This window comes from Perissodus microlepis, chromosome 8 (assembly GCF_051167445.1).
Source record: "Perissodus microlepis isolate ML-2025 ecotype Zambia chromosome 8, ASM5116744v1, whole genome shotgun sequence".
Classification (NCBI taxonomy): Eukaryota; Metazoa; Chordata; class Actinopteri; order Cichliformes; family Cichlidae; genus Perissodus; species Perissodus microlepis.
The window spans coordinates 13,757,044-13,781,978 of record NC_140468.1 but is presented as its reverse complement, the minus strand read 5'-3'; the positions used below and the strand labels follow the sequence as shown (position 1 = coordinate 13,781,978).

Sequence of the window (24,935 nt, the reverse complement as noted above, 5' to 3'; positions counted from 1 at the left end):
GCCTCATTGGCCCAAAGGATCTCTGAGCACTCCAAGAGATCCATTCTATCTGTGGCTATTACACTAAGACATTTAATTGTTATTTTCTGTATCTTGGTTGCTAGTAATTCAAGCTTATTTAGTTATTTTTAAAATTATTTTATCTAACAGAGTATTTCTGTTTCTGCTCCTGTTTCTATTCTTATTGTAATGAAATTGTAAAAGGCACAAGAAGTCTTACTGTATCTTAGACTAAAACAGTTGATCCATTAGAAAATCAAAGAAGCATTTTAAGACATCACAGATAAAATGTCACATTATAGACTGAAGTTAATAACCTCAAACATCGAACGTTTCTGATCACGCAAAGAAAAGTAATATGTTATAACTGACTAATTCCCTAATATGAAACTATTTCCTTCAAGTATAAGAATACTCTATAAACAATTAATTTCAAAGCATTAAATATTTACTCCTATTGCATATTTAATCTATCAAAAATCACAAAAAAAATCCTATGAGGTCAAGGTATGTGACCTATTATCACAGTTAGATTAAAAACCTCAACCTCATGACAGTCTTCCTACAGTGAATACAGCCCTGACCCTTTTGAGCTTCAGAAGGGTCTTGATTGCCTCATTTTGTGTCAAAAAAGCTGTTTGCTAATGTTGGGTTAACCCTTTTCTTTAGTATTCACTTTATGTGTATTTTTCTCGTATGTCTGTGTCATTGTTCTTTAAATCTTTTGTAAGTCTACAGAAACCTGCCTTAAACAAGCAGCCTACACTTTGTGTTTACATGCATGGCTGATGACTTGACTAAGTAAAAGTATTACACAGGGAATCACAGTTTTATGTTGTTAGTCATGTGGAGATACTCAAAGTTGAGGTAGCTGTCCAACTGAGGATCATTACACATATAGATTGACATGTGAACTCTCTGTCACTCTGTTTCCCCCTCTCTGCAGACAGACAGCTGGACTCGGCCAGTCTTTGAGCATGGGGCACAGAAGGGGGGTGGTCCATCATGGGACATGGTGTGAAGTAAGAGCCAGTTTCACAGTCCCACAGTCACAGAGCTAAGTTTTCAGCCACCAGAGACGCGCTACCGCTACTGTCTGGGATTCCCAGTTCCTCAGCTAAACGGCCGTCTGTCCGTCTGACTGACCCGACTTCATTTTGGCCAATACTTCACGCTAGTTTTACTGGTTTTCACGAGAGATTTTGAGAAGAAGGGAAAACATTCACCATGCAGTCTTGTGCCAGGTGTGGGTTTGTGGTCTACCCAGCTGAGAAGATCAACTGCATTGACCAGGTAATACATTAAAGCATTTATAAATAAATGCCTTCTTGGGTTAAAGTGAACTCTCGAATGTGTCTGTGTTAGCCATAAAACTAATAACAGCTGCACAATGGTTATGGACATAAGATTGTTTTTAATTAAAAGACTGGACAAAAAAAGACTTACAGTTTAACAGTGACATTAAAGCTTTAGAGAATCAGTCATTAAGTCCATGTGGAAAAATGTGATGTGATTACTGATGTTATTCTGGGCCTCTTATTAATCAGATATACCAGAAATTACTTGTCCAGCGTTTTTTCTCTGCTTAATGAACTAGATTCCAGTCATGTTTCCTCTGAACACGGATTTAAAGATTCATGGTCTGTCTTTCTTTTTCTTTCTTTCATTTTTGGCAGAATTGGCACAAAGCATGTTTTCATTGTGATGTCTGCAAAATGGTACTCACTCCAAATAACTTTGTCAGCCACAAGAAGAGGCCGTACTGCTCTGTGTAAGTAGGAGTCAATACTACTGCAATGCCTATTGAGCGTTTGTAGTTAATCACCAGACACGATAAAAATAAATAAAGACATAATCTTTTTTTAATGAGTAAAGCACAGAGGGTTCAAATTAACTGCATCTTAGTAAACCACGATTGCACGATAGCCAGGGTCCCATTTTTAACGTTGTGAATTACACCTGGTGTGACCATGTTGGCAACTATATGTGTATCTCATCCTTTCAGGCACAATCCAAGGAACAACACATTCACAAGCGTCTATGAGACCCCCATCAACATTAACGCAAAGAAGCAAAGTAAGGCCAGCAGTGAGGTAAGAGGACATCATGAGCAAAACCACAGCAGCATCATGCATGCCATGCAACATGTTTCAGTCCTCTGACTCACTGGCATTGTTGTTACTGTCTATGGCACTAGAGCAAAGACAGTTCATGGCTGTGTCTACTCTAAAGATTGTTATTTATACTGAGCACCGAGGTCTAAAAAGGCAGTAAAAAACTTGAGATTTGACCCTGAGCATTTGTATCCATTACTGTTGGATCACAAAGGTCTAATTCCTTCTTTACGAGAGGTGGTCGGTGGTTCTGAGGCCGTGGTGACGGACGTGGTTTGGAATGGAGACTGGCTCAGGTTATTTCTGTTTCCCTGACAGGGGCTAGACACCCCCCTCCACTTAGCCCACTTTATGCTTCAACAGGCTAAAATTATATGTCAGGAAAAACAGCTTCACATCCCTTCCTCTCCTCTGCTCAGCCACCTGTTTCTGTCTGTCTGAGTTTGTCTGTGTCTCTAAGTTCACGCAAGGCTCTCATGCTTATATTAGCAGTAGGCTAGCAAGCGCCTCGGCTACTGTTTTAAGCCACTGGAGGGATATGGGAATTAACATTTCGACATTTGATCTGAGGGCTGACCTCGAATCATGAGTGGCCCTCAACACCCTGTCTAGATTTACCCCACTGAACATTTAAAAAGCTTGGGTTGACATGCAGCTTTTGCTTTCTTATTCCTATTGATTGTACTTTATACCCTTTAGGCGATGATGCTCTAGAGACGTCACTCTGTCCTGTCTCTTCCTCTGACATAGAGCTATTCTAAGATTAGCTTGGGATGGTTTTTACAGCTCTAGGATGATATACAAAGTACTCTATTCTGGTTCGTTCTGGGCAGGTCTTGTACCATCTTGAGTGGAACATCTTAGTTATTAATACCAGCTCTCTAACATTATCCCTTCCATCATTTAGCTTTTCAGCTCAGGTTCTCCTGCAGCACAAGAATAGAGAGATGTTTGGCGCTCTTGAAGTAAAGCAATACCAGTTAGGACTAGCAGTAAAAAAATTATTCTTATTTTTAGGTGATTAGTAGCATCCAACTACCAAAATGGATGCTGCAGTCACATGTGCAGCGTCTGCATGTGCAAATGCTCGCTGGCCTTGGCTTAATGCTTGTCATCCATGTGCCATCCTTGTAGCTGAAGTATCGCGAAGATGGCGAACGCTTTATGTCCACCTTCCACTGTGACACGAGATCCATGGAGCTGGAGAAGGCTTGCCTAGCCAATCAGATGGCCAGCCAGGTGAGCTCCTGGGAGAGCAACTGGCCATTGAACTCTTTTAAAGGGAATTTTCAACCCAAATTCTTATCTTTATCAAATAAAAGAGAGAAGAATTAAAAATTATTTTTCAAACTTCCTAATTTCTTCTACTTTAGTATTTTAATTCAGCCAAATCTTTTGTCTGTCATGAGTAAGCACTTGTTTATTTTTTGTATCATTTCACATAAAAGAATTGCATGGCTTATTTAACAAGTTCATAAAAACCTTGCAAGATGCATAATTACCTGGTTTAGGAACATTTGTAATTGACCATGTTTATCTTTTATATATAAACAGGCCTTTCAGTCTCAGTCTGAGTTCTCACAGCAGCAGACCTGGTATTCAGGGATGGTGAGCAACCAGGAGATAGTGACAATGTCCCAGGCACAGAATACCACCAGTGATGTGAGTACACATTTTTTTCTCACTGGTTGTTGTGTTGTTGTATCATGAGTATATTCTATTTAAATAGTTGATATAAAAAAACTTACAATTTTTAACAGTGTTGGTCACATGGCTGATTTTGTGGCTTTGTTTTTTGTGCAGGTCAAATACACAGAAGAATATGAGCAGTCAAAAGCAAAGGGTAGCTTCCCTGCAATGATCACACCGGGCTACCAAACTGCCAAGAAGGCAAATACCTTAGCAAGTAATGTAAGTGGATTTCATTTAGCTTTCTGTACCTCACAGAAAAGATTAAACTTCACTGATTTTCCCTTTCTGTTAAACAATCCATGCAAGTTTATCAAAAATTCAAGAGGCCAAATAAAATTGCTTTGTTGTCTTTCTCTTCAGCTGGAATATAAAAAAGGACATGAGGAAAGAGTTTCCAAATACACAACATTTGTGGACCCCCCAGAGGTGATTCTGGCCAAGAAACAAGGACAAATTGTTAGCGATGTAAGCCCTTCAGACATTGTTGACAATTTTTTTTTTTTTAACTAGCTCTGCTCAACTATAAACATATATATTGTTACAATAATATATTTATGGATATGAGGCGTCACCTCTTTTTCATCAGTATGCCTACACAGAAGAATATGAGCAGCAGAGAGGCAAAGGTAGTTTCCCTGCACACCTTACGCCTGGATACAAAATGTCAAAGAAGGCCACTGAGCAGGCCAGTGACGTAAGTAGTACAAAACAAAAAACAAAAAAACCAGCACACACATATGCAAGTAAATACTAATGCATGTTTGTGATTAAATGTTTAAATGCTGTTTTTTTCATGCTGAACCAGATCAAGTATCGTCAGATGTACGAACAGGAGATAAAGGGGAAAGCCAGCGCTGAAGCGGCCGTTACTGAGATTGTCCATGCCAAAGAAAATGCAGAGAACTTCAGCCACGTATGAAAATTACTGTCACTGTTCCATCAGTTTGTTTTAATTCAAAGTGAACTAAATAAAGCAAAGTGCTCTCCTGTTTCCAGATTGCCTATACTGAAGAATACGAGCAACAGCGAGGCAAAGGCAGTTTCCCCGCCATGATTACGCCTGGTTATCACCTTGCAAAGAAGGCACAGGAAATTGCCAGTGATGTAAGTATCAATCTGACTGTGGACCCAGTGAAATATTTCTAAAAGCTGTAAGTATCTTTGACAAACATGTAATTGGTCCATCTTGGTAAATGGACTGATTCTTATTTAGCCTTTTTCTACTCTCCCAGCGCACTCAAAATGATTTATACAACATGCCACATTCACTTTCTTCAGTGCTTTTACGTGCTTTCTCACTAGCATTCACACTCTGATGGATGAATCGGAGAGTAACCTGGGGTTAGTATATTGCCCAAGGATATTTGGCATGCAGACCTGAGGAGCCAGGGATCAAATCACAAACCTTCCGATCAGCAGATGACCTGCTTTACCTCCCGAGTCCCAAATATGTTGAGTCTAACATTTAGATGCTTTGTTGTGTAGGTGTTGGAAGGATTGCGTGTAGTTAAAAAGGGAACTTGTATCTGTCATCTAGTGATGTGGACTAGTAGTAAATGTTGTCAAAACATTGCTGTGTAGTGTGTTAGAGTTTCAGCTTCATCGATCAAGTGTCCTTGTCAACACCGGGCAGAATAGCAGACGAGGGACAACAATGAGGAGACCTGATGTCATCATTCTCTAAACTATCCGCAGTGACTGAATTAGACTCTGTTTGTGTGTGTTCCTCAACCTTGCAGGAGCAAAACTGTTTGTCCTTCTCCTCCTACAACACGCTTAGTAATTTTTCATCTCTTTCCAGTTAAAATACAAGAAAGACTTAAACAAGATGAAGGGCACGTCACACTTTCACAGTCTGACCTCTGAGGATAATCTGGCACTGAAGAACGCACGAAAAATCAACAAGATTGTCAGTGAGGTGAGGCCCATGAGAAGCATACAACCTTCGCTAAATACATTTGTGTGTCTAGATTTATTCATGCCCTGGAAAGCAGGGAAAGAACAATGTGAATATTCAAATAGCTTTTTGTCTAAGCAACAGTCAGTCTCAGGTAAATGTATGTATGTGTGTTTAAGAGTGGGAGATATTGGGTGTACTGTGTCAGCGTCCAGTAGACATGAAGCCTCCTGAATTGCATTTTCAGCATCTCTGAAATGCTTGTGTGGTGAGGTGACAGCTTACCTCCAAGGTCATGGCACATCCTGCCAAACTAAGGTTACCTCACACTGCGCTTTATTTTTAAGAATCTATTCTTAGCCTTAAAAATATGTGTGTTAGAAATTAGCTCTTATTCTGAATCTAATTTTCCACCAAAACCACGCAGACACATTATCTGTTTTGTTTTTGTTTTTTTGTTTTTTGCTTCAAATAATGTTTATGATATAATGACAGACTGTAAATAAAGAACATAGCATGGTTGGTGAGTTGCATTTTAAACCCTGGAGTGTAGTCGTTTTGGCTTTTTAATCCAAAAGTAGAAATATTTGGATGAGAAGTTATCAGCTAACACTAGTGCTGCTCTATACTGCGAATTGTAAAGTATTTTAAGTAAATACAGGGCAAGTATTTCAGATACCAATGCCCACACTGATACTTTTAACCTATAAAGGCAGCTTGTGTAGCAAAGAGCAGCATGTCATGATTTTAAAAAATGAATCATCATCATCATCATCATCACATTTAATAAACACTAAATCACTTTCAGTTTTAGTTTACACAATAAAACACACTTTTCAGCTTTTTATTGCTTATGGAAACTGTTTTCTGGAATGTAAATGTGCCTGTCTCTAAAGCACTTTGTGTCAATTTCTGTTGTGCTATAGATTTGACAGTGAACACAAGATGACTGAGGTATATTTTTGCATTAAAAAACAAATATTTAACCCAATTCAGTGTACTACATACTCAAGTAAGAAGATAGAAACAAAATATCGATCATATAGCACTACTTTCGATCCAAAACCAATACCAGCGTTGGATTAATCTGCCCACCACAAGCTAACACTAGCAAACTTGATTAGCATGGTGCATCGATAGACTTTATATTAGTACTAAATGTGATACTGGTATTTCACTCACCACGCTGGAGCACAAAGCATTAGATTTCTAAGATAATTTTATGAAAATATTCTAAACAGCTCCAACGATTCAAACAGCATCCAGAGGTTGAGATCAGTGACTTTATTTGCACTTGAGCATAAAGCTAGCAGAAAAGACGGCCCTAATAACAGCCATGATCACATAACTTCAAGCACCAGTGTTTAAAGGTGAGGTTTCCCCCGTGTGGTATTTTAATGATAAAGACACTGACATGTTAAATAGGGAAATGGTTTTAATGTTAAGCTCAGCAAAGCATGTTTAAGATTAAAGGTTGGTCTCAGAGACTTGAGTGATGATGGAGTGTCAGTGATGGTGACTGATTTGTGGGAGGAACTTATCTCACACCTATGTGCCACAAAGGATCAGCTCTCACTGTGGAAAACAGAAAAATGAGGTTGCAGTGAAAAATGTTACAGCTTGGCTGCTTTATTTTTACGTTTGCTAACAGGTGGAGTATAAAAAAGACTTGGAGAACAGCAAAGGACACAGCATCAATTTCTGTGAGACCCCACAGTTTCAAAATGCAGCCAAGGTTGCCAAGTTCACCAGTGATGTAAGTTTAATCGCAAACAGTGTCAAATATATATAATTAGATAATTTTGTAGATTTTTTGACACCCTACAAACAACGTATTTATATATTAATACCTGATATCAGCACATGAAAATGTTTCTTTTTTAAAAAATATTTTCTATAGAACAAATATAAAGAGAAATACACTACTGGTATGAAAGGCCACTATGAAGACTCGGGTATTGATAAGAAGACCATGCATGCCATGAAAGCGAGGAAGCTGGCAAGTGATGTAAGTCTTATTTTTAATCAAATCAGTGTATTAGATCTGCTTGGTTGGATTTGATTTCATATTACACGGATAAAAAGAAACTATTTTACATGTTTAATTTGTAAATAGAAAATGATAAACTGTCAACTGTCTGTGCGAGTGATTTTATTGATGTGGTGGTTTTGCCCTGCATATCTCAGATTACTTATAAACAAGGCTGTGAGCAGGAGCAGGCTGAATACAACTACCCGGCCAATCTTACACCAGGTTACCAAAGCCAAAGAAAACTGGATCCACTGAAAGAGGTACAGCCTCCAACAATCTAATTAAGACAAAGGGACATTTTAACGCTAAAAGTTTTTTTTTTAAAAAAGCACTTAAAATCAGAAAAATTATTAAAATGTAAAGTCAGTTCTCAGATAGCAAACTTCAACCCAGCGCTGTTGTCATTGTGGTTGCAGAAGAACTACAGGCAGCACATTGACCAGGTGAAGTACAAGTCAGTGACAGACACACCTGACATTGTTTTGGCCAAGAAAAATGCTCAGCTTGTCAGCAATGTAAGTAAACAGTATAACACCAGGCATAACACTTAATAAGTTTCTTAGTTTTTCTAACCATGTAATTCATGTGGCCTCTAGTTAAATTACAAAGCCGGGTATGAGAAGACAAAGCATCAGTACACACTATCCCAAGACCTGCCCCAAATCCAAAAAGCCAAAGCCAATGCTGCTTTGTGTAGCGATGTAAGTTTACTCTTCTCACACTTGCATCAATAGCTTACCTTCACTTGTCATGCAAGCACCCAGAATTCAATACCAATCCACATGATCTATCTTATTATTGGCATTATGATGCCATAACCCATTTCTGTTTCTTCAGATTAAATATAAAGAGGAGTGGGAGAAGACAAAGTCTAAAGCTTGTGAAATTGGTGTGGACGATCTGAGCGTCAAAGCAGCCAAGGCCTCCCGAGACCTTGCAAGTGACGTAAGTAAACTCACGCTTCTCTTTGCTGCAAAGACATCTAAGCAAAAATCTAAGTGGCTTTAATCAGAAGTAAAAGCTGGCAAATGCAATCAAGTCAGACGGGCATGTGTTTCAGATTAAATACAAAGAGAGTTACATGAAGAACAAGGAGAAGGCTGTGGGGGTCAACGTGAGCGACTCCAAGACTCTGCACTCTCTGCAAGTGGCTAAGATGAGCAGTGATGTAAGTAGAATTGCTTGATCTGCAATGTAATAGTGTAGACTTGTGTGACTCACACAAGCCCAGAGTATAACCTCAGAGGTTACCTATTGCTTTTTGTTACAACTTCAGATTGAATACAAGAAGGGCTCTAAAGAGAGCCAGGCCCAGTACAGCCTTCCTCTGGACATGATCAACCTAAGCCATGCCAAGAAGGCCCAGGCACTCGCCAGTGACCTGGAGTATCGCACAAAGCTCCACGACTACACAGTCATGGCAGATGACATCAAGGTCCAGCAGGCCAAAAAGGCTTATGCCCTCCAAAGTGAGGTGAGAGAGCCACCTGAGGGCGATATTTTGGTTAAGGGGTCTCTTTTAAATGCAGAGACATGAAGAAAAAGGCAAAGAGAAGTCTTTTGGAGAAGTCTTACTTGACATTTGTTCCTCTCTGCAGAACCAGTATCGTTCAGACTTGAACTGGATGAAAGGAGTGGGCTGGGAGACCGAAGGATGTCTCAACATCACTCAGGCAAAGAAAGCTGGAGAGCTGCTTAGTGATGTGAGTGGAAATGTGCTTGTGTTTATATTTTAGTTTGTTGCTGTTTTCTTTCAAGCACACCGTTTATGTGGCTGCTTTTGTCTCTCAGACCAAATACCGTCAGAAGGCAGACAGCATCAGGTTCACCCAGGTGGCCGATGATCTCTCCATCAAGCACGCAAAGAAAAGCCAGGAACTGCAGAGCGATGTAAGTCTCCACTTTAGAGCCGGAATGAGACGCCATTCATTCTAGTGCATTCTTGCAGTATTTACTAATCTATGTGACTTTTCAGTTGGCCTACAAAGCAAACACAGAGCAGATGCTGCACCAGTACACCATCACAAAGGACGAACCTCTTTTCAGACAAGCAAAGGCTAACGCGGACCTTCTCAGTGCAGTAAGTTCATTTATAAAAAAAATTGATGTAGAAAACAATTATTCACATTTTTAAACTATATCTGTCATCTGCTACATTATACAAGCTCCTCAAGAATGTGCAGTTGACTGCCGTGTGTCTTACACTTGAACTGGTATAAGTTCATGCATACAATCATTTGACAAATTATGTTTTAAAGGGACGTTTTGTGGAAAACCAAGTACGTTCTTTGTTCTTTCATAGAAATTAAAAAGGTAAAAAACTAGCAACCAGGATCTGCAGAAAACGATTACTTCAAGTAAGTGCTGCTGAAGATGATTATACAAGTTAATGAATCATAGGGTATCATCACAAAACTGCATATATCAACCAAACATATATATATATATATATATATATATATATATACATATATATATATACATATATATATATATATATATATATATATATATATATACATATATATATATATATATATATATATATATATAAAATGTCACAAACAAACTGTATTTTATCTTCTTAAAAACACCAAGGAAGTTTGATTCTGTGACCTGATTCGACATAGTGTTGTTCTCAGAAAGCGGAATCTATTTAAGCCAATTTCTTATATTCAGCTGAACTTATTTAGTGTCTCCATATGGCACAGAATCAAGCTGGTTAGCCAGTTATTCAGTCCAATAATTTAAAATTATCAAAATTAGATTTGCTTTTAAAAATCCACATGACGTGATATAATGCACTTTAAGTCTTTTGAAGTAGCAGCTCACGCACCGTTCAACGTGAAATTGTCTTTCACGCTTAATTTGTCTCACAAATTGTCTCTAGTCTGTCTCACGCAGCCCTCACAGTTTTCTGTGTTTCCACCTGAAGGTGAAAGCAATTTAACGAGTTTCTCAATATGTGCGTGTGAGGTGCCAATATGATTTTTTTCCTCATGCATTTGTCTTTGCAGAAAGTGTACAAGAGCAACTGGGAGAAGCAGAGGGAAAAGGGCTTTGAGCTCCATTTGGACTCCCTATCTATACTCACAGCAAGAGCCAAGAGAGACCTGGCTAGTGATGTGAGTTTCTATTCTCTTTTACTCTGAAATTTGCAATAACCTTAGGTTAGGTTGAGTTGCAGCATTTTTAAATCATTGGATTCTTTAAGAAGTAGCATTTAGCATCTTGAACCATTTATTTCTTGTCTTTTTGCAGGTGAAATACAAAGAGACGTATGAGAAAAACAAAGGCAAGATGATTGGCATTAAAGCGGTCAGTGAGGATTCTCAGATGGCTCACTCCACTCTGGCCACCAAACTACAGAGTGATCGCCACTACAAAAAGAACTACGAGGACACTAAGACCAAATACAGGTGAGGCCCAGCTTAGTTCTTCACACCCAGATGCATCTGGTACTAGAGATAAAGTAAAGGGAGTCATTTATAGTTGGGTATAGTTTCTTAAATCTGTATCACATGGTCTTCTTCAATTAATTGGTAATAAGTGAAGCAATTCATTTTGCATTCATTTTGCATTTTCTGAGTTAGCGAGGTCATTTAGCCCTAATATTCTTATCCTTATACCTCAGAGGGTAATGATGCATGTGTTATAACATTTCAGTAACTCTAAAACTGAGATAAAGAGCTTATATCAGTTATCAGATATCAGTTGAAGAGGAAAACTACTGACAGAAGCTTTTAGATTATTACAAACATTATTAGCAGATTCCTTAGCAATATCCTGCTTTCTTTTCATGCCAGCAGCAATTTAGAAAGTTTTACAGAACATCTCATTTCAAAAGGTCAAACAAGCTCTGATAAAGACTGCATGAGCCATCACCCCAGATAAAGTCAAAGTAAAATGAAGTGTATTATCCTTCTTTTTAAGTAGACCCCAATCAGCAAAGAGCACCGATTCAATATAACTCAACAATAACTGACCTTTAATTTTCTTCAGTTTTGGAACAAAGCTCCTCATTGAAACTAATCTTCATTTCCAGTGTTTCCCTGGATATGCTGAACATCAGCCATGCCAAGAAGGCTCAAGACCTGGCAACCGAGACCAATTATAGGACTATACTCCATGAATACACTACTCTGCCAACTGACATTAATGTTGCCTGGGCGAAGAAAGCTTATGGACTACAAAGCGATGTAAATCTTACTTTTAGGCACTGGAATGACCAATCATTTCATGCAAAAGTGCTGCAGAATTTGATACTGATATGTGCGCACGTCTGTTTTCAGAAACAGTACAGGTCAGATTTGAACTGGATGAAGGGCGTTGGCTGGGAGGCCTCGAAATCTCTGGATGTCCTGCAAGCAAAGAAAGCTGGGGAGCTGGTCAGCGAGGTAATGTTTAATACTATGACTCAAAAGGCATTGCTCCGAGTAGCTATAAAACAATCACTGTTAAATGTTATTAATATTTCCCCCTATTTTAGTAAAAATGAGGCAAAAGTATTCTTTTTTGATCAGTCTCAATCTTCTTAGTGTTCAGTTTGGTTAGAGAGTTATATCACAGAAACTTCCAAGGTTTAAAATCATATCTGTTTATATATTTTTCAATTCAAGTTAAAGTTCATACTTTAAAATCTGAGGAAATCTGATTTTACATGGTAAAAAACATAAAACTATAAAGCGAGTCAAAGCCTTAGCTATCAGGGTTCTTCTAGAGAAGGGGTCCCCAATCCCAGTCCACGAGGGTCGGTGTCGGTTTTAGATGTGTCCTTGATCCATCACAGCTGATTTAAATGGATAAATTACCTTCTCAACATGTCTTCAGTTCTCCAGAGGCCTGGTAATTAACTAATCATGTGATTCAGGTGTGTTGACCCAGGGTGAAATTTAAAACCTGCAGGGACACCGGCCCTCGTGGACTGGGATTGGGGACCCCTGTTCTACAGCATTTGACCCCAGATCAAGATGTCTTGGGTTCAAGTCGGGATGCCCCCTACTTAGCAAACTCTCTTTGCAGGCCTGACTTTGCATTCAGAAAAATCTAAATCTTTAATATTTCCCTTTTGTCCATTTCTAACGTTTAATTTCATGAAAGTTTTGTCAGATTCTTTGTCCAGTGGGAATGGGGGTATAGCTCAGTAGCATAGCATTTGACTGCAGATCAAAAGGTCTCTGCCCCCTACTTAGCAAACATTCTTGACTCTCGTGCATCTTAGCATTTTCAGACACAATCCGAGTCAAAGCCTTAGCTATCAGGGCTTTTTCCAGGCCTGATATTGCATTCAGATAAACGCAGTTCCTTAGTATTTCACCTTTGTTCATTTCTAAACTATATTTTCATACAAATGTTGTTCTATCCTTTGACTCTCCTTGTTCTTAGTGTTTCCTGACACAATCAAATTCAAAGCCTTACCTATCAGGGTTCTTCTAGAGGTTTTGGAGGAATAGGAGTATAGCTCAGTGGCAGAGCATTTGACTGCAGATCAAAAGGTCTCTGGTTCAAGTTCTGATGCCCCCTACTTAGCAAACATTCTTGACTCTCGTGCATCTTAGCATTTTCAGACACAATCCAAGTCAAAGCCTTAGCTATCAGGGCTTTTTCCAGGCCTGATTTTGCATTCAGATAAACGCAGTTCCTTAGTATTTCACCTTTGTTCATTTCTAAACTATATTTTCATACAAATGTTGTCCTATCCTTTGACTCTCCTTGTTCTTAGTGTTTCCTGACACAATCCAATTCAAAGCCTTAGCTATCAGGGATCTTTTAGAGCTTTAGGAGGAATGGGGGTATGGCTCAGTGGCAGAGCATTTGACTGCAGATCAAGAGGTCTCTGGTTCAAGTCCGGATGCCCCCTACTTAGCAACCCTCCTTGACTCTTGTCAAGAGTCCTTTATCATCCTTGACTCTCGTGCATCTTAGCATTTTCAGACACAATCCGAGTCAAAGCCTTAGCTATCAGGGGAAACCTGCAGTCAGCTGAGACTGAAGAAGTCACTTGGATGAGTGACGAAACGTTTCTCCTACAAAACGCTACGTCCAGATGAACAGAATCAACTTTTGGAGATTTACTTTCCTGGATAATTGAGAATGCATCAAGACTTAGCTATCAGGGTTCTTCTAGAGCATTTGACCCCAGATCAAGAGGTCTTGGGTTCAAGTCGGGATGCCCCCTACTTAGCAAAAGCTCTTTGCATGCTTGATTTTGCATTCAGATAAATCTAAATCTTTAATATTTCACTTTTGTGCATTTCTAACGAATAATTTTATGCAAATTTTGTCAGATTCATTGATCAGGGGTAACGGGGGTATAGCTCAGTGGCAGAGCATTTGACTGCAGCTCAAGAGGTCTCTGGTTCAAGTCCGGATGCCCCCTACTTAGCAAGCTTTCTTGACTGTCATGCATCTTAGCATTTTCAGACACAATCCGAGTCAAAGCCTTAGCTATCAGGGTTCTTCTAGAGCAGGGGTCCCCAATCCCAGTCCATGAGGGCCGGTGTCCCTGCAGGTTTTAGATGTGTCCTTGATCCATCACAGCTGATTTAAATGGATAAATTACCTTCTCAACATGTCTTCAGTTCTCCAGAGGCCTGGTAATGAACTAATCATGTGATTCAGGTGTGTTGACCCAGGGTGAGATCCAAAACCTGCAGGGACATTGGCCCTCGTGGACTGGGATGAGTCCACGAGGGCTCTGCTACAGATCAAAAGGTCTCTGGTTCAAGTCCGGATGCCCCCTACTTAGCAAACGTTCTTGACTCTCGTGTATCTTAGCGTTTTCAGACACAATTCGAGTCAAAGCCTTAGCTATCAGGGCTTTTTCCAGGCCTGATATTGCATTCAGATAAACGCAGTTCCTTAGTATTTCACCTTTGTTCATTTCTAAACTATATTTTCATACAAATGTTGTCCTATCCTTTGACTCGCCTTGTTCTTAGTGTTTCCTGACGCAATCAAATTCAAAGCCCCACCTATCAGGGTTCTTCTAGAGGACTTGGAGGAATGGGGGTATAGCTCAGTGGCAGAGCATTTGACTGCAGATCAAGAGGTCTCTGGTTCAAGTCCGGATGCCCCCTACTTAGCAAACACTCTTGATAAATCCTTTTTGCCATTTTCTTGTACCTACATTTTCCAGAAGCCCATCCTGTAAAGAATCTGATATCTCAGAACTCACTTCTTTTTATCTGGTGGAGTCTTTTATGTAATGTTCTGCAAATGATACACGAGGCTGGAATCTACATGCACTATTCTTAATCTCATCATGAGCAGCCACTTATTTGTCATTCCACTCATGTTACCACCATTAGTTTATGAAATAGAACAGATCTTGGAGCCCGTCCTGAGCAAGCATTTTTCTGTATGCTGTTTGTGAACATGTGGTTATGTATCTATCTAACAAAGTCTCCTTTAGTTTTTCCATCTTTTTGATTTTTATAGGTAGTTTATTTGTTAGGATCCATCCCACATAGCAGACAAGTCTGGCCTGGATCTGGTGTCAAGCCGGCACAGCTGGCTGACTTCTGGCATGGCAAGTGATATGTCATCCAGATATGTGCCAGGCCTGGCGTAGATGGCACTGTTTATGCGATGGCATGTCACATCTGGCCCTATTATGTTTTGGTTTATGTGGCCCAGGCTCATACAAAACAGGTCTGGCCCGGATCCGGCATCAAGCTGGCACTTCTGACTGACTTGTGTCATGGCGGGGTGTATGTCAACCAGATGTGGGCCAGGTCTGGCAATGATGGCACTATTTATGTTCCTATTTTCCTATTTTAGTTAGAAGACCCAAATGCCATGTTGCGATACTATACTGCTATGGTAGCCAACGTTTCAGTTGCAGGTTTGACAGGTTTGTGATGTACACTTTATCCTAAACCTAGTGAGGGTTTAGTCATGTTTACCACTGGGTGGCTGAAGCTCAGGAGGTAGAGCAGGTCACCTACTGATCAGAGGGTAAGTGATTCGATCCCTGCCTCCAGTCTGCATGTCAAGAGTTAGAATATTGTTAGGAAGCACCCAGTTTAGGCAAAGTGTGTGATTGGGTGAATGTGGCATGTTGTACAGAGCACTTTGAGTAATCCGGATGACTAGAAAGGCATTATATAAGAATCAGTCCATTCACTGTCTGAACAGAGTTTTGTCTTGCTAGTTTTCCACTATTATGTTCCAGCACATGTTGTTATTACATGGCTTGATTAAGGTACACATTAGGCTGACATCTGGGGCCAGAGCTCAAAATGTTCTGGGCCAGCACAGGGCCAGCAGTGTGTCTGCAACTGGCCCATGTGTGAGCCACCTCTGGCAAACCAGATCGGGGCCGTCATTCTTTTCGGTATGTGGACCATGTGTAAGCACATTGTGTGGGCCAGATCCAGGCCATACCAATTTTGCTATGTGGGATATTTATGATATAGTGTGTGCCCTCTAGTGGTCCCAACACGTATATGCATTGAGTTTTTTATGGTTGCCTCCCATTGTTACAGCCTAGTGTTCATCACTGGGGTATTTTTCTTCTCCAGAAAAAGTATCGTCAGGATGTGAGCGCTCTGAAGTTCACCAGTGTTGAAGACACTCCAGAGATGATCCAGGCCAAACTAAGCAACAAACTTGCAATTGATGTAAGTTCAGCTGACATTTGTAGCCTCAGCCATATGTTATTATTGCGTGATATAGCATACAACAAACATGTTGTTACCTAGCTTGTTGAGTTTTTTTGGCCCACTTGACATATGCCACAAAAACCACTGTAGCACCTAGAAGTTCACCGGATTGAGTTATTTTAAGGCTTGTTTCATTGCGGTAAACTGATCTTTAGTGCTGTTCTTTCTTCTTTACAGAGGTTGTACAGGGAGAAGGGTGAAAACATGAAGCACAACTACACACTGAGCGGAGAGTTACCCGAGTTGGTGCAAGCCAAGCTGAATGCCATGAATATCAGTGAGGTAAAACCATACATAGGCACATTTAGTCAGTCAAAAAGTTCTTCTCTGCGGCAGGTTTTATATAATGTTTTCGCGGTGAAACTGAGTTTGTCCATCCGACACATTTCAGACGCAATACAAGGAATCTTGGAAGAAGATATGTGATGGCGGTTACAAGCTGCGTCTGGATGCCATTCCTTTCCAGTCTGCCAAAGCATCTGCAGAGATTCTCAGTGATGTGAGAATCCATTTCATCATATGAAACCACATTATTACTATTTTTTAGCAGAAAGTTGAACTGAAACTGCTCTTGTCAACACAGATTTTCAAATAGCTCTCCTCACTAAGCTTTGTGTGTTTTGTGTGTCATTTCAGCAAAAGTACAGAGAAGAATTTCAGAAGACCAAAGGGAAGATGATCGGCCTGAAGGGACTGCAGGATGACTTGAACATTGCTCACTCAGTCTATGCCAGCAAGCTACAGAGTGATGTGAGTACTTAGTTTCTGCAGTTTAGCTGATAGAAATCACATTTTAATGATTATACAATATTCTCGTAATCACATTTCCCCGTCTAGATCAAGTATAAGAAGGACTCTGCAAAGGAACTCTCAAAGTTCCACCTACCCATGGACATGCTGGAGGTTGCACATGCTAAAAAGGCACAGTCATTAGTCAGTGACCAGGACTACCGGCTGTCCCTGCATCAATACACCGCGCTGCCGGATGACTTGAAGCTGCTAGCTGCCAAGAAAGCATACACCCTGCAGAGTGAGGTGAGAGTGACGGCAGACAGCTGCACGCAGCATCTTTTATTTATAGATTTAACAACGCTCTTCCGTCACAACTGAGCTTGCTGTGAAAAAGAGCACAAAGGCAACATTATTTGTACTTTACAATTTTAAACCATTAAATCAATGAAGACATGAAATGCCGTATTTGTAGATCAAAACAACCCTTTGCAGTGGTTGTTTCTATGTAATGAGACTTGTTTTTACATTCAGAGATGTGATCAAGATTTTCAGTTTTTAGTGCCAGTTGTTGAGGCCAAGCTATTTTAAAGAAACAGCTAGTATCTGATACTTAAAGTGTGTTTGAGGCTGGTTACAAGGCTGGTTTATTTATCTCTGTAACAGACAGCTCACGTCTACCAGGCAAATTGATTATTAAAGGCTGAAACTTGTACTAGATAGTAACTGACAGTAATAAAATGGAATCATGTTTGCTTCTGTAATATTCCTATTTTATTCTTTTTTGTCCACCCTACAGAAATTGTATCGCTCTGACCTGAACTACCTGCGTGGCACAGCCTGGATCGCCACTGGTGCTCTGCAGATTGAAGGATCCAAGAAGGCCACAGACCTCATCAGTGAAGTGAGATATCCCCTATGCTTTTTCATTTACTTTCTGCCCTTTTTAGTGCTTTCAGTGCATGTTAGGTTGCCTATATTCACCGTATCTTGATGCATGATCAAGGGAAATCGTATAGTTGATTCTGGATCTGACGTTTACAGTGGTAGAAATGTTTCACTATAATTTTTCTGGGTTTAAATTTTGATTTTGTTGGTGGGAGTTCAAAACATTGAGTTGATTTACACCAAAAACTAACTGTTTAATTCTCTCTGCAACAGAAAAAGTACCGTCAGCAGCCGTACAACTTCAAGCACACCTCTGTTGCTGACTCTCCAGATATTATCCATGCCAAACACAGTTCACAGATTGCAAATGAAGTAAGACAATGACATTACTGTTTTAGTTTCTCCTTTTCTTGTAAATGTACTCTACAGGTCTTTTTTTGCTTGCTTAAGCTGCAACATTCCTTTTTAAGATTACTAAAAATAACCAGGCATGTTACTTTGCTGGAAATATTTGATGAATTGAATGAAAATAAACTTGGTTTTATCTCTCTGTCCCAGCGTTTGTATAAGGAGAAAGGGGTGAATGACCAACACAGCTACACTATTACATGTGAGAGGCCAGAGATTACACAAGCAAAGATCAATGCAGCCAACTTTAGTGAGGTACTTAACAGCATACAGTGATCATAAGCATGTTCTTTTCAAATGTTATATGTATATACAATATAGATAACTTTTTTTTCTTTGCAGATAAAGTACAGAGAGTCCTGGCACACTCTGAGGGCTCAGGGATACAAACTCACCATGCAGGACATCCCCTTCCAGGCTGCCAAGAGCTCCACGGGCATCGCCAGTGATGTAAGATCACATTTGTTGAACAGCACAGCAAAACCCAAGCATTTAAAGAGTTAAATCTACCATGATTAAGTTTTAAAAAAATGCTCACGCTAAGCTCTGGTAAAGTAGGAATCGTATGCAGGGTCTTGTATCCTTTTGATTAAAATTTGCAGATCAGTTCCAGTTGATTAATCTAACTTGTGCCTCTGCAGTACAAGTACAAACACAACCACCTGCTGGAAAAGGGGAAGCACATTGGGGTCAAATGCATCATGGACGACCCACATATGCTGCACTGCCTGCAGGCCGGCCGATTGGCCAGCGACCAGGAGTACCGCAAGGATGCACTGACAACCAGCGGACAGTACCACCTCACGCCAGACATGATTAATCTGGTGGCTGCTAAGAATGCGCAGGCACTGGCCAGCGACCAGGACTACAGGACGAGGCTGCACGAGTACACGGTGCTCCCTGACGACATGAAGGTCAAATGGGCCAAAAAGGCTTATGAACTGCAGAGTGAGGTGAGAGCTGGGAGTGAAGAAGAGATCAAATTACTAATAGGAAGTGCAAATGTCCTGACTCATCTATTGCTCTATTACTTTATGTTTAGAAACTCTACAAGTCAGACCTCAATTTCATGAAAGGGGTAGCCTGGGATGGAGTGGGTGCGCCTCAGCTGGAGTCTGCCAAAAAGGCTGGAGAACTTATAAGTGATGTGAGCAATGCACCGAAACCTGTTAATTTATAATATTGCTGCAGTTTACTGTCAAATTAAAGTAATATATCCATCATGTTTATGGTTTTAATTAAACTCCTGTAAGGTTATGAGCTCCAGCTCTGACTGCATATGAAGCTGAATTTAGCATTTATGCAGTATTGATTTAAAAGCTTTTGCCATCTGTGTCTATATGTGTGTGTGGTCTTCCTTCTTGCAGAAGAGGTATCGCCAGCTGCCAGACAGCCTAAAGTTTACCTCAGTGCCTGACTCTCCTGATATAGTCCACGCTAAGACTAGCTATCAGCAGTGCAGTGAGGTAGGAAGAAGATGGAAATGTTTATAAGAGAGAACTGATTCAAAAACCTGATTCCGCTCTAAGTCTTTTGCTGTCTTAGCTGCTGGCGGTGATATTGCTACCTTGTTCATGCCTGTGCCTCTCATCCACTACAGAGGCTGTACAAATCTGGAAAGAATGACGACATGCATAAATACACCTTGCATCCAGATGATCCAGACTTCATCAGAGCAAAGATGAATGCCCAGCAGATTAGTGATGTAAGGCACATTTATCAGCTAAATACTTGCAAAAAATATTTTTAAAAATCCTTTAAAAAAAGATGATAATAGCTCTACATAACATTTTAATCTTGAGCATTATTTTTCCGTGAAGAAAGTTTACAAGGCGTCTGGGGAGCAAGTGAAGACATCGGGCTATGACCTGAGGCTGGACGCTATTCCCTTCCAAACTGCCAAGGCTTCCAGAGAAATCGCTAGTGATGTGAGTTATGGGCCTTGTTGCATTGAAATACATTTTTGAGGCTATTATTCCAGGATAAACATTTTTATACTATACAGTAACAGTATTAAACAAAGGCATTTAAAGGAAGCTGACCCTGTATTTCTCCCTGCAACAGTTCCGCTACAAGGAGGCTCACCTGAAGGAGAAGGGCCACCAGGTAGGCCTGCGCTGTGTGGAGGATGACCCTAAGATGTTGCACTCTCTGGCAGCAAGCAAACTCCAAAGCAACTTAGAGTACAAACGTCAGTCCAAGAAGGAACATGCCCACTACAACATCCGCCCAGATCAGCCCGAGTTCCTGCACGCCAAAAAGAGCCAAGCTCAGGCTAGTGATCTCACCTATCGACACAAGCTCCACGACTACACCTGTGACCCCGAACAGCTCAATGTCAAGCATGCAAAGCAGGCCTACAAACTGCAGAGTGATGTAAGTTGTGACGCTCGTGCAACTGAGCTGGATCTGAAAATATATTTACTGTCATTTATTGATGTGTCATTTATTTATTGATTGATATGTATTTAGGGAAGAAGCACTGTTAGGTGCTCAAAAAGCAAATATCTTGTGCAACAGTGGGACCTATGGCATGAGCCAAATTCAGTGTTTACTTTTAGTCACACGATGATCCTGAAAAAACAAGCATGTTTACTTTTAACACGGACAATTGCCCCATGGATTAATATTGGGGTCATTTTGTGGTTGCTGCTTAGAGCGTTCTCATTATTTAACTGGTCTGTGTATTGGTTTAATTATGAGCCACAATTCTGTGAATTCTTTTACCCTCTTTGAGTTTATTGTTTTGGTTTTCCAGTTTAGAGATCCCATGTTTTTGGACCTTTTGAATCATTCTTGCAGTTTTAAGCCACAAAGTATAACTGCTCAGTCAGAGCAACTTATTTTTGGCTTGTTTTGTTGCCTTAATCAGAATCATAATTCATGTTTTTTTAATTAAAAAAACTAACTGACTATAAGCCCAGGCTTAACCAAAATCTTCCAAAGATTGTATGAAATGTATTGATAACATTAACCCCAAGTTATTTAAGAATGCCATGTATTAAATTTGGGCCACTTGCTTATTTGTAGTAGAAATATACCAATGTCATTTCTTTTCTTTTTTATTCAAGGTGAACTACAAGTCGGACCTGAACTGGATCAGAGGAGTGGGCTGGACCCCTCCTGGTTCTCATAAAGCAGAGCTTGCACGCCGGGCTGCAGAGTTGGGGCTGGCTGATGGAGTTAGCGCTGATGAGGCTATTGCGAAGTATCAGCAACACATGATGGTAAGTTCATCATGGAATGGTGACACTAGTGATTAGTACAGTGTCTTTAAAATATATATATATATATAAAATAAGGAAGTCCTTAGACAGCAAAGGGTCTTGAAAACTTCCTCTCTGTCTTCCTTTCAGCTGCATTATCAGCAGATGATGGAGGAGCAGCAACAACAGCAACAGCAAGCTTCTGAGCAGGTGGAGACCAGCGAGGAGATCCAGCAAGGTGTCAACATGGATGCGATGGAAGTTCTTCATGTCAAGAGGAAGAAGACCATCCAGACCGTGCAGAAAAAGTCCAGCACCACCACAACTTCATTCAGATCCATGGAGAAGAAGTCCAGCACCACCTCATCTTCGTCTTCAGCCACCCTTCAGAACACAACCAAGTCCAGTAAAGTTGCTGCCATAGAAGAAGCGTAGAGCAAAGGAGACATTTGGAGACAGAGATGGTCACTTTTAGAAAGTGTGCTTATATTTGACTGAGTTATTTTACTACTTTGATGAAGCGATAATTGTGACTTTGCAGTTACATGAGAAGCCACAATATTATCAGAGCTGCTATAGATGTAATAACAAACTGCAGCAGAGTTCATATGATTAAGAGTGAGATTAAGCATGTTGAACCAGGACAGCACTGGTGATGTTTGTTGGAAGGATTGTTGGTATTTGTGTGAGTGCTAAGGTGTAAATTTCAACTGAAGAGCCATTTTTAGCAAATTCAAGCAAAACGACAGGATTAACAAAGCTGAATTAAAGTTATTGCAGGTCGAAGGTCAAACTGAGTGGAATGCTGAAGGAAAGTTTTTGCTTTCATATACTGAGTGTATTTGGAAGAAATATGGGCTGGACCAGATTGTTATATGGCCACTGATGCAGAGTGCAAAGGATTTCAAACTCATTTTTTTTACACTTTGCTTGGTCCTTTTTAAAAAAATCTGATAAATACTGTATGCTGAAAGTTCAAATGATGAAAGCACAAAACCTTGTTGCAGTCTTGCAAAACAGGTTTGATCATTTTATGCACTTAAGTATAAGCCTACTGAAGTGATGGGATCTACTTTTGTCTGGCAGGTTCAGCTTTGTGAGTTTGTGTCTCTTTTAACTCAAAGCTGGGCTCGGAGTAAATTCTTGGTTTTATCAATGATTAATAAACTGCTTTTGTTGGGTTGTTTTCCCAGGCAAACTAAGCTATTGTCCCTTTTTATTCCCAGAATACAAATGACTGCTAAGTACAGAAAAACACACAGCAAAGTAAGGTGAATCAGATGACTGATGTTGAGTTGATCTTGCTCCTGATCTAGCTGTATGTATGGACGCTGGTGTAGACACCAGGCTTGTTCTTCTGACCACAGCTCACCACTAGAGTGACATAGTGCATGCTGTTTGTGATTACTTTCACACAACCCCCCAAAAATATATGCTCACACACACCAATGGGCCTCCAGAATCAGCCTGCAGTGTCAGACAGACCAAGATGTTTTATGTAATGGATCACTGACATTTTTGATGCATCTTATGATGTAGAAGCAATCTGCAAGAATTTTGGATTACTTTGATATAGAACAAACAAAATAAAAATACAAGTTGCCTTTAAATTAAGTCTCTGACTTTCTTAACTGCTTGTGCTTGAGAACTCTTCCAAATTCAAAAGACATACAGTGCACCCGGTCTTACAGTCTTACAACGCAGTATTAGGGCCACATTGAGAGATTACAGATGTTTCAGTGTAAACTACAATGGCTGCTATAGCCTCTGTAAAATGCTTTGTGTTGACAAGTTAGTGAAATCCATCCATCTGTCTTTACTTTGATCTTACTCTGTGTGTTTTGTTTTTAGGCAATTTTATTCCCTGCCTTTTAGATTGCTCTCTCTGACATAATTTTGGACCTCTTTCTTATAAATCCTTCTGCTGCCCTTTGTTAAAATCATCTGTTTGCTAACTGAGGTTTTTCCATACTTTAAGTTGTTTTTTGAGTTATTTAGCTTCAAATTCTCCAACATGTCATGCATTTGTATCCTTCACAGGTTCTGCTATAATAATTATCGTGTCTTATTTTCCTTTTAAAAGGAAGAATTAAAAACACCGCATTTGATAAATGTGGCAAACCAGTGTCGTTGTAAAGGGCCTCGGCATCTGAATTTACAAGAGACACATACCTGCAGTGTTTGTTACATCCGAGACCCAGAAAGTCTGAGTATGTGGTGAAAGGATCTTCCCCAGTTTGAATGTCTATGTCTCTCCATTTCTAATATAACAGTCACATGACAAAAGTAGACAAAAAGTATATAAACTATAGCAGAGTTATCATACTGTAAAGTGAGCTCAGATAAGGAAAATAAATGCAAGGCACAAAAAAGCGAATATTCTTTAAAAAACAACAAAATAAACATATGTAATTTTTTCCCTGGAAAAAGCAAATTGATACTTAACATATTAAGTAATTTAGAGCAACATATGTTTCCATCTAGCCAATCCAGATGTGTTATTTCAGATAATGTCTCGAACAAACCACATTCTGCACCTGTTTGAGCGGCATGGTTTATAACTCTACAGATGAGAGCCAATTTGCCACATGTCAAGATTTTTTGTGTGAATTTAAAAAAAAAAAAAACAGCAGTAGCAAAGCATGTTGTTTTCAAGAATCCAACAATTGGTGTCCAACGTTCATAAACACAGAGCACAAGTTAGTGAAATCCATCCATCTGTCTTTACTTTGTCTTTACCCTGTGTTTTGTTTTTAGGCAATTTTATTTCCTGCCTTTTAGATTGCTCTCTCTGACATAATTTTGGACCTCTTTCTTATAAATCATTCTGCTTGATGCAACACAGTGACAAGTTCAAATGTCATATTACCTGTTCAAAACCCGATTGATGGGGGTTCATCCTGGCCCCAGAGTTGTATTTTATGACATATGTCACTGTTGCTTTATATAAATCTCTGTTGATTTTAGTTATCAGAAGTAGAAGGAAACCAGTCCTTTAAGTTTTACGGAGTTCAGAATAGCTAGTTCAGATGCTATGGAAGCCTCCTCCTGCAACTGCAAATTCTACATTAGTTTTTCAATTTTATTAAACTTTATTGAACTTAAACTTTACCTTTATTAATTTAGCAGATGAGCCAAGTCAGACACATTGATTTCCCTCTCAGGATCATTAAAGTTGTTTTTATTATTAGTTCATTTAGTTTAGTCTATAATTTTGAGATGATCTGAATTTTTGACTTATTGATGGTAAAAAGTTTTTTGCTTTCAGTAGCAGAAACAAGTGTCCACTCATCCATAGCTTTA

The 24,935-nt window shown here is 39.7% G+C and overlaps 1 protein-coding gene and 3 non-coding genes across 5 annotated transcripts; all 4 read left to right on the top strand.

Annotated features, from left to right (window-relative positions):
* The first annotated feature begins 970 nt into the window (after positions 1-970).
* Positions 971-24,769, top strand: nrap (nebulin-related anchoring protein). 2 transcript variants are annotated; one of them, XM_084937669.1, is made up of 43 exons: positions 971-1,293; positions 1,677-1,771; positions 2,006-2,093; positions 3,249-3,353; positions 3,669-3,776; positions 3,918-4,025; positions 4,167-4,271; positions 4,393-4,500; positions 4,612-4,719; positions 4,803-4,910; positions 5,608-5,724; positions 7,355-7,459; positions 7,604-7,711; positions 7,891-7,995; positions 8,152-8,250; positions 8,332-8,436; positions 8,573-8,680; positions 8,796-8,903; positions 9,012-9,209; positions 9,334-9,438; positions 9,527-9,625; positions 9,711-9,815; positions 10,753-10,860; positions 10,997-11,154; positions 11,781-11,934; positions 12,028-12,132; positions 16,261-16,359; positions 16,579-16,683; positions 16,793-16,900; positions 17,038-17,151; positions 17,239-17,436; positions 17,930-18,034; positions 18,292-18,390; positions 18,577-18,681; positions 18,769-18,876; positions 19,068-19,379; positions 19,469-19,573; positions 19,794-19,892; positions 20,027-20,131; positions 20,247-20,354; positions 20,491-20,802; positions 21,498-21,653; positions 21,783-24,769. In XM_084937669.1, the coding sequence occupies exons 1-43, from the start codon at positions 1,228-1,230 to the stop codon at positions 22,065-22,067; spliced, it is 5,409 nt and encodes a 1,802-aa protein (XP_084793795.1). In that variant the 5' UTR covers positions 971-1,227; the 3' UTR covers positions 22,068-24,769. The 2 variants fall into 2 exon arrangements, with proteins under 2 accessions (XP_084793795.1, XP_084793796.1); XM_084937670.1 differs by lacking the exon at positions 3,249-3,353 and having other exon boundaries at positions 972-1,293.
* trnac-gca (transfer RNA cysteine (anticodon GCA)) lies at positions 13,524-13,595 on the top strand. Its single transcript has one exon. It is a non-coding gene; the product is annotated as a tRNA-Cys (tRNA).
* Positions 14,043-14,114, top strand: trnac-gca (transfer RNA cysteine (anticodon GCA)). The gene has a single exon. It is a non-coding gene; the product is annotated as a tRNA-Cys (tRNA).
* On the top strand, positions 14,743-14,814 carry trnac-gca (transfer RNA cysteine (anticodon GCA)). Its single transcript has one exon. It is a non-coding gene; the product is annotated as a tRNA-Cys (tRNA).
* Positions 24,770-24,935: the final 166 nt, after the last annotated feature.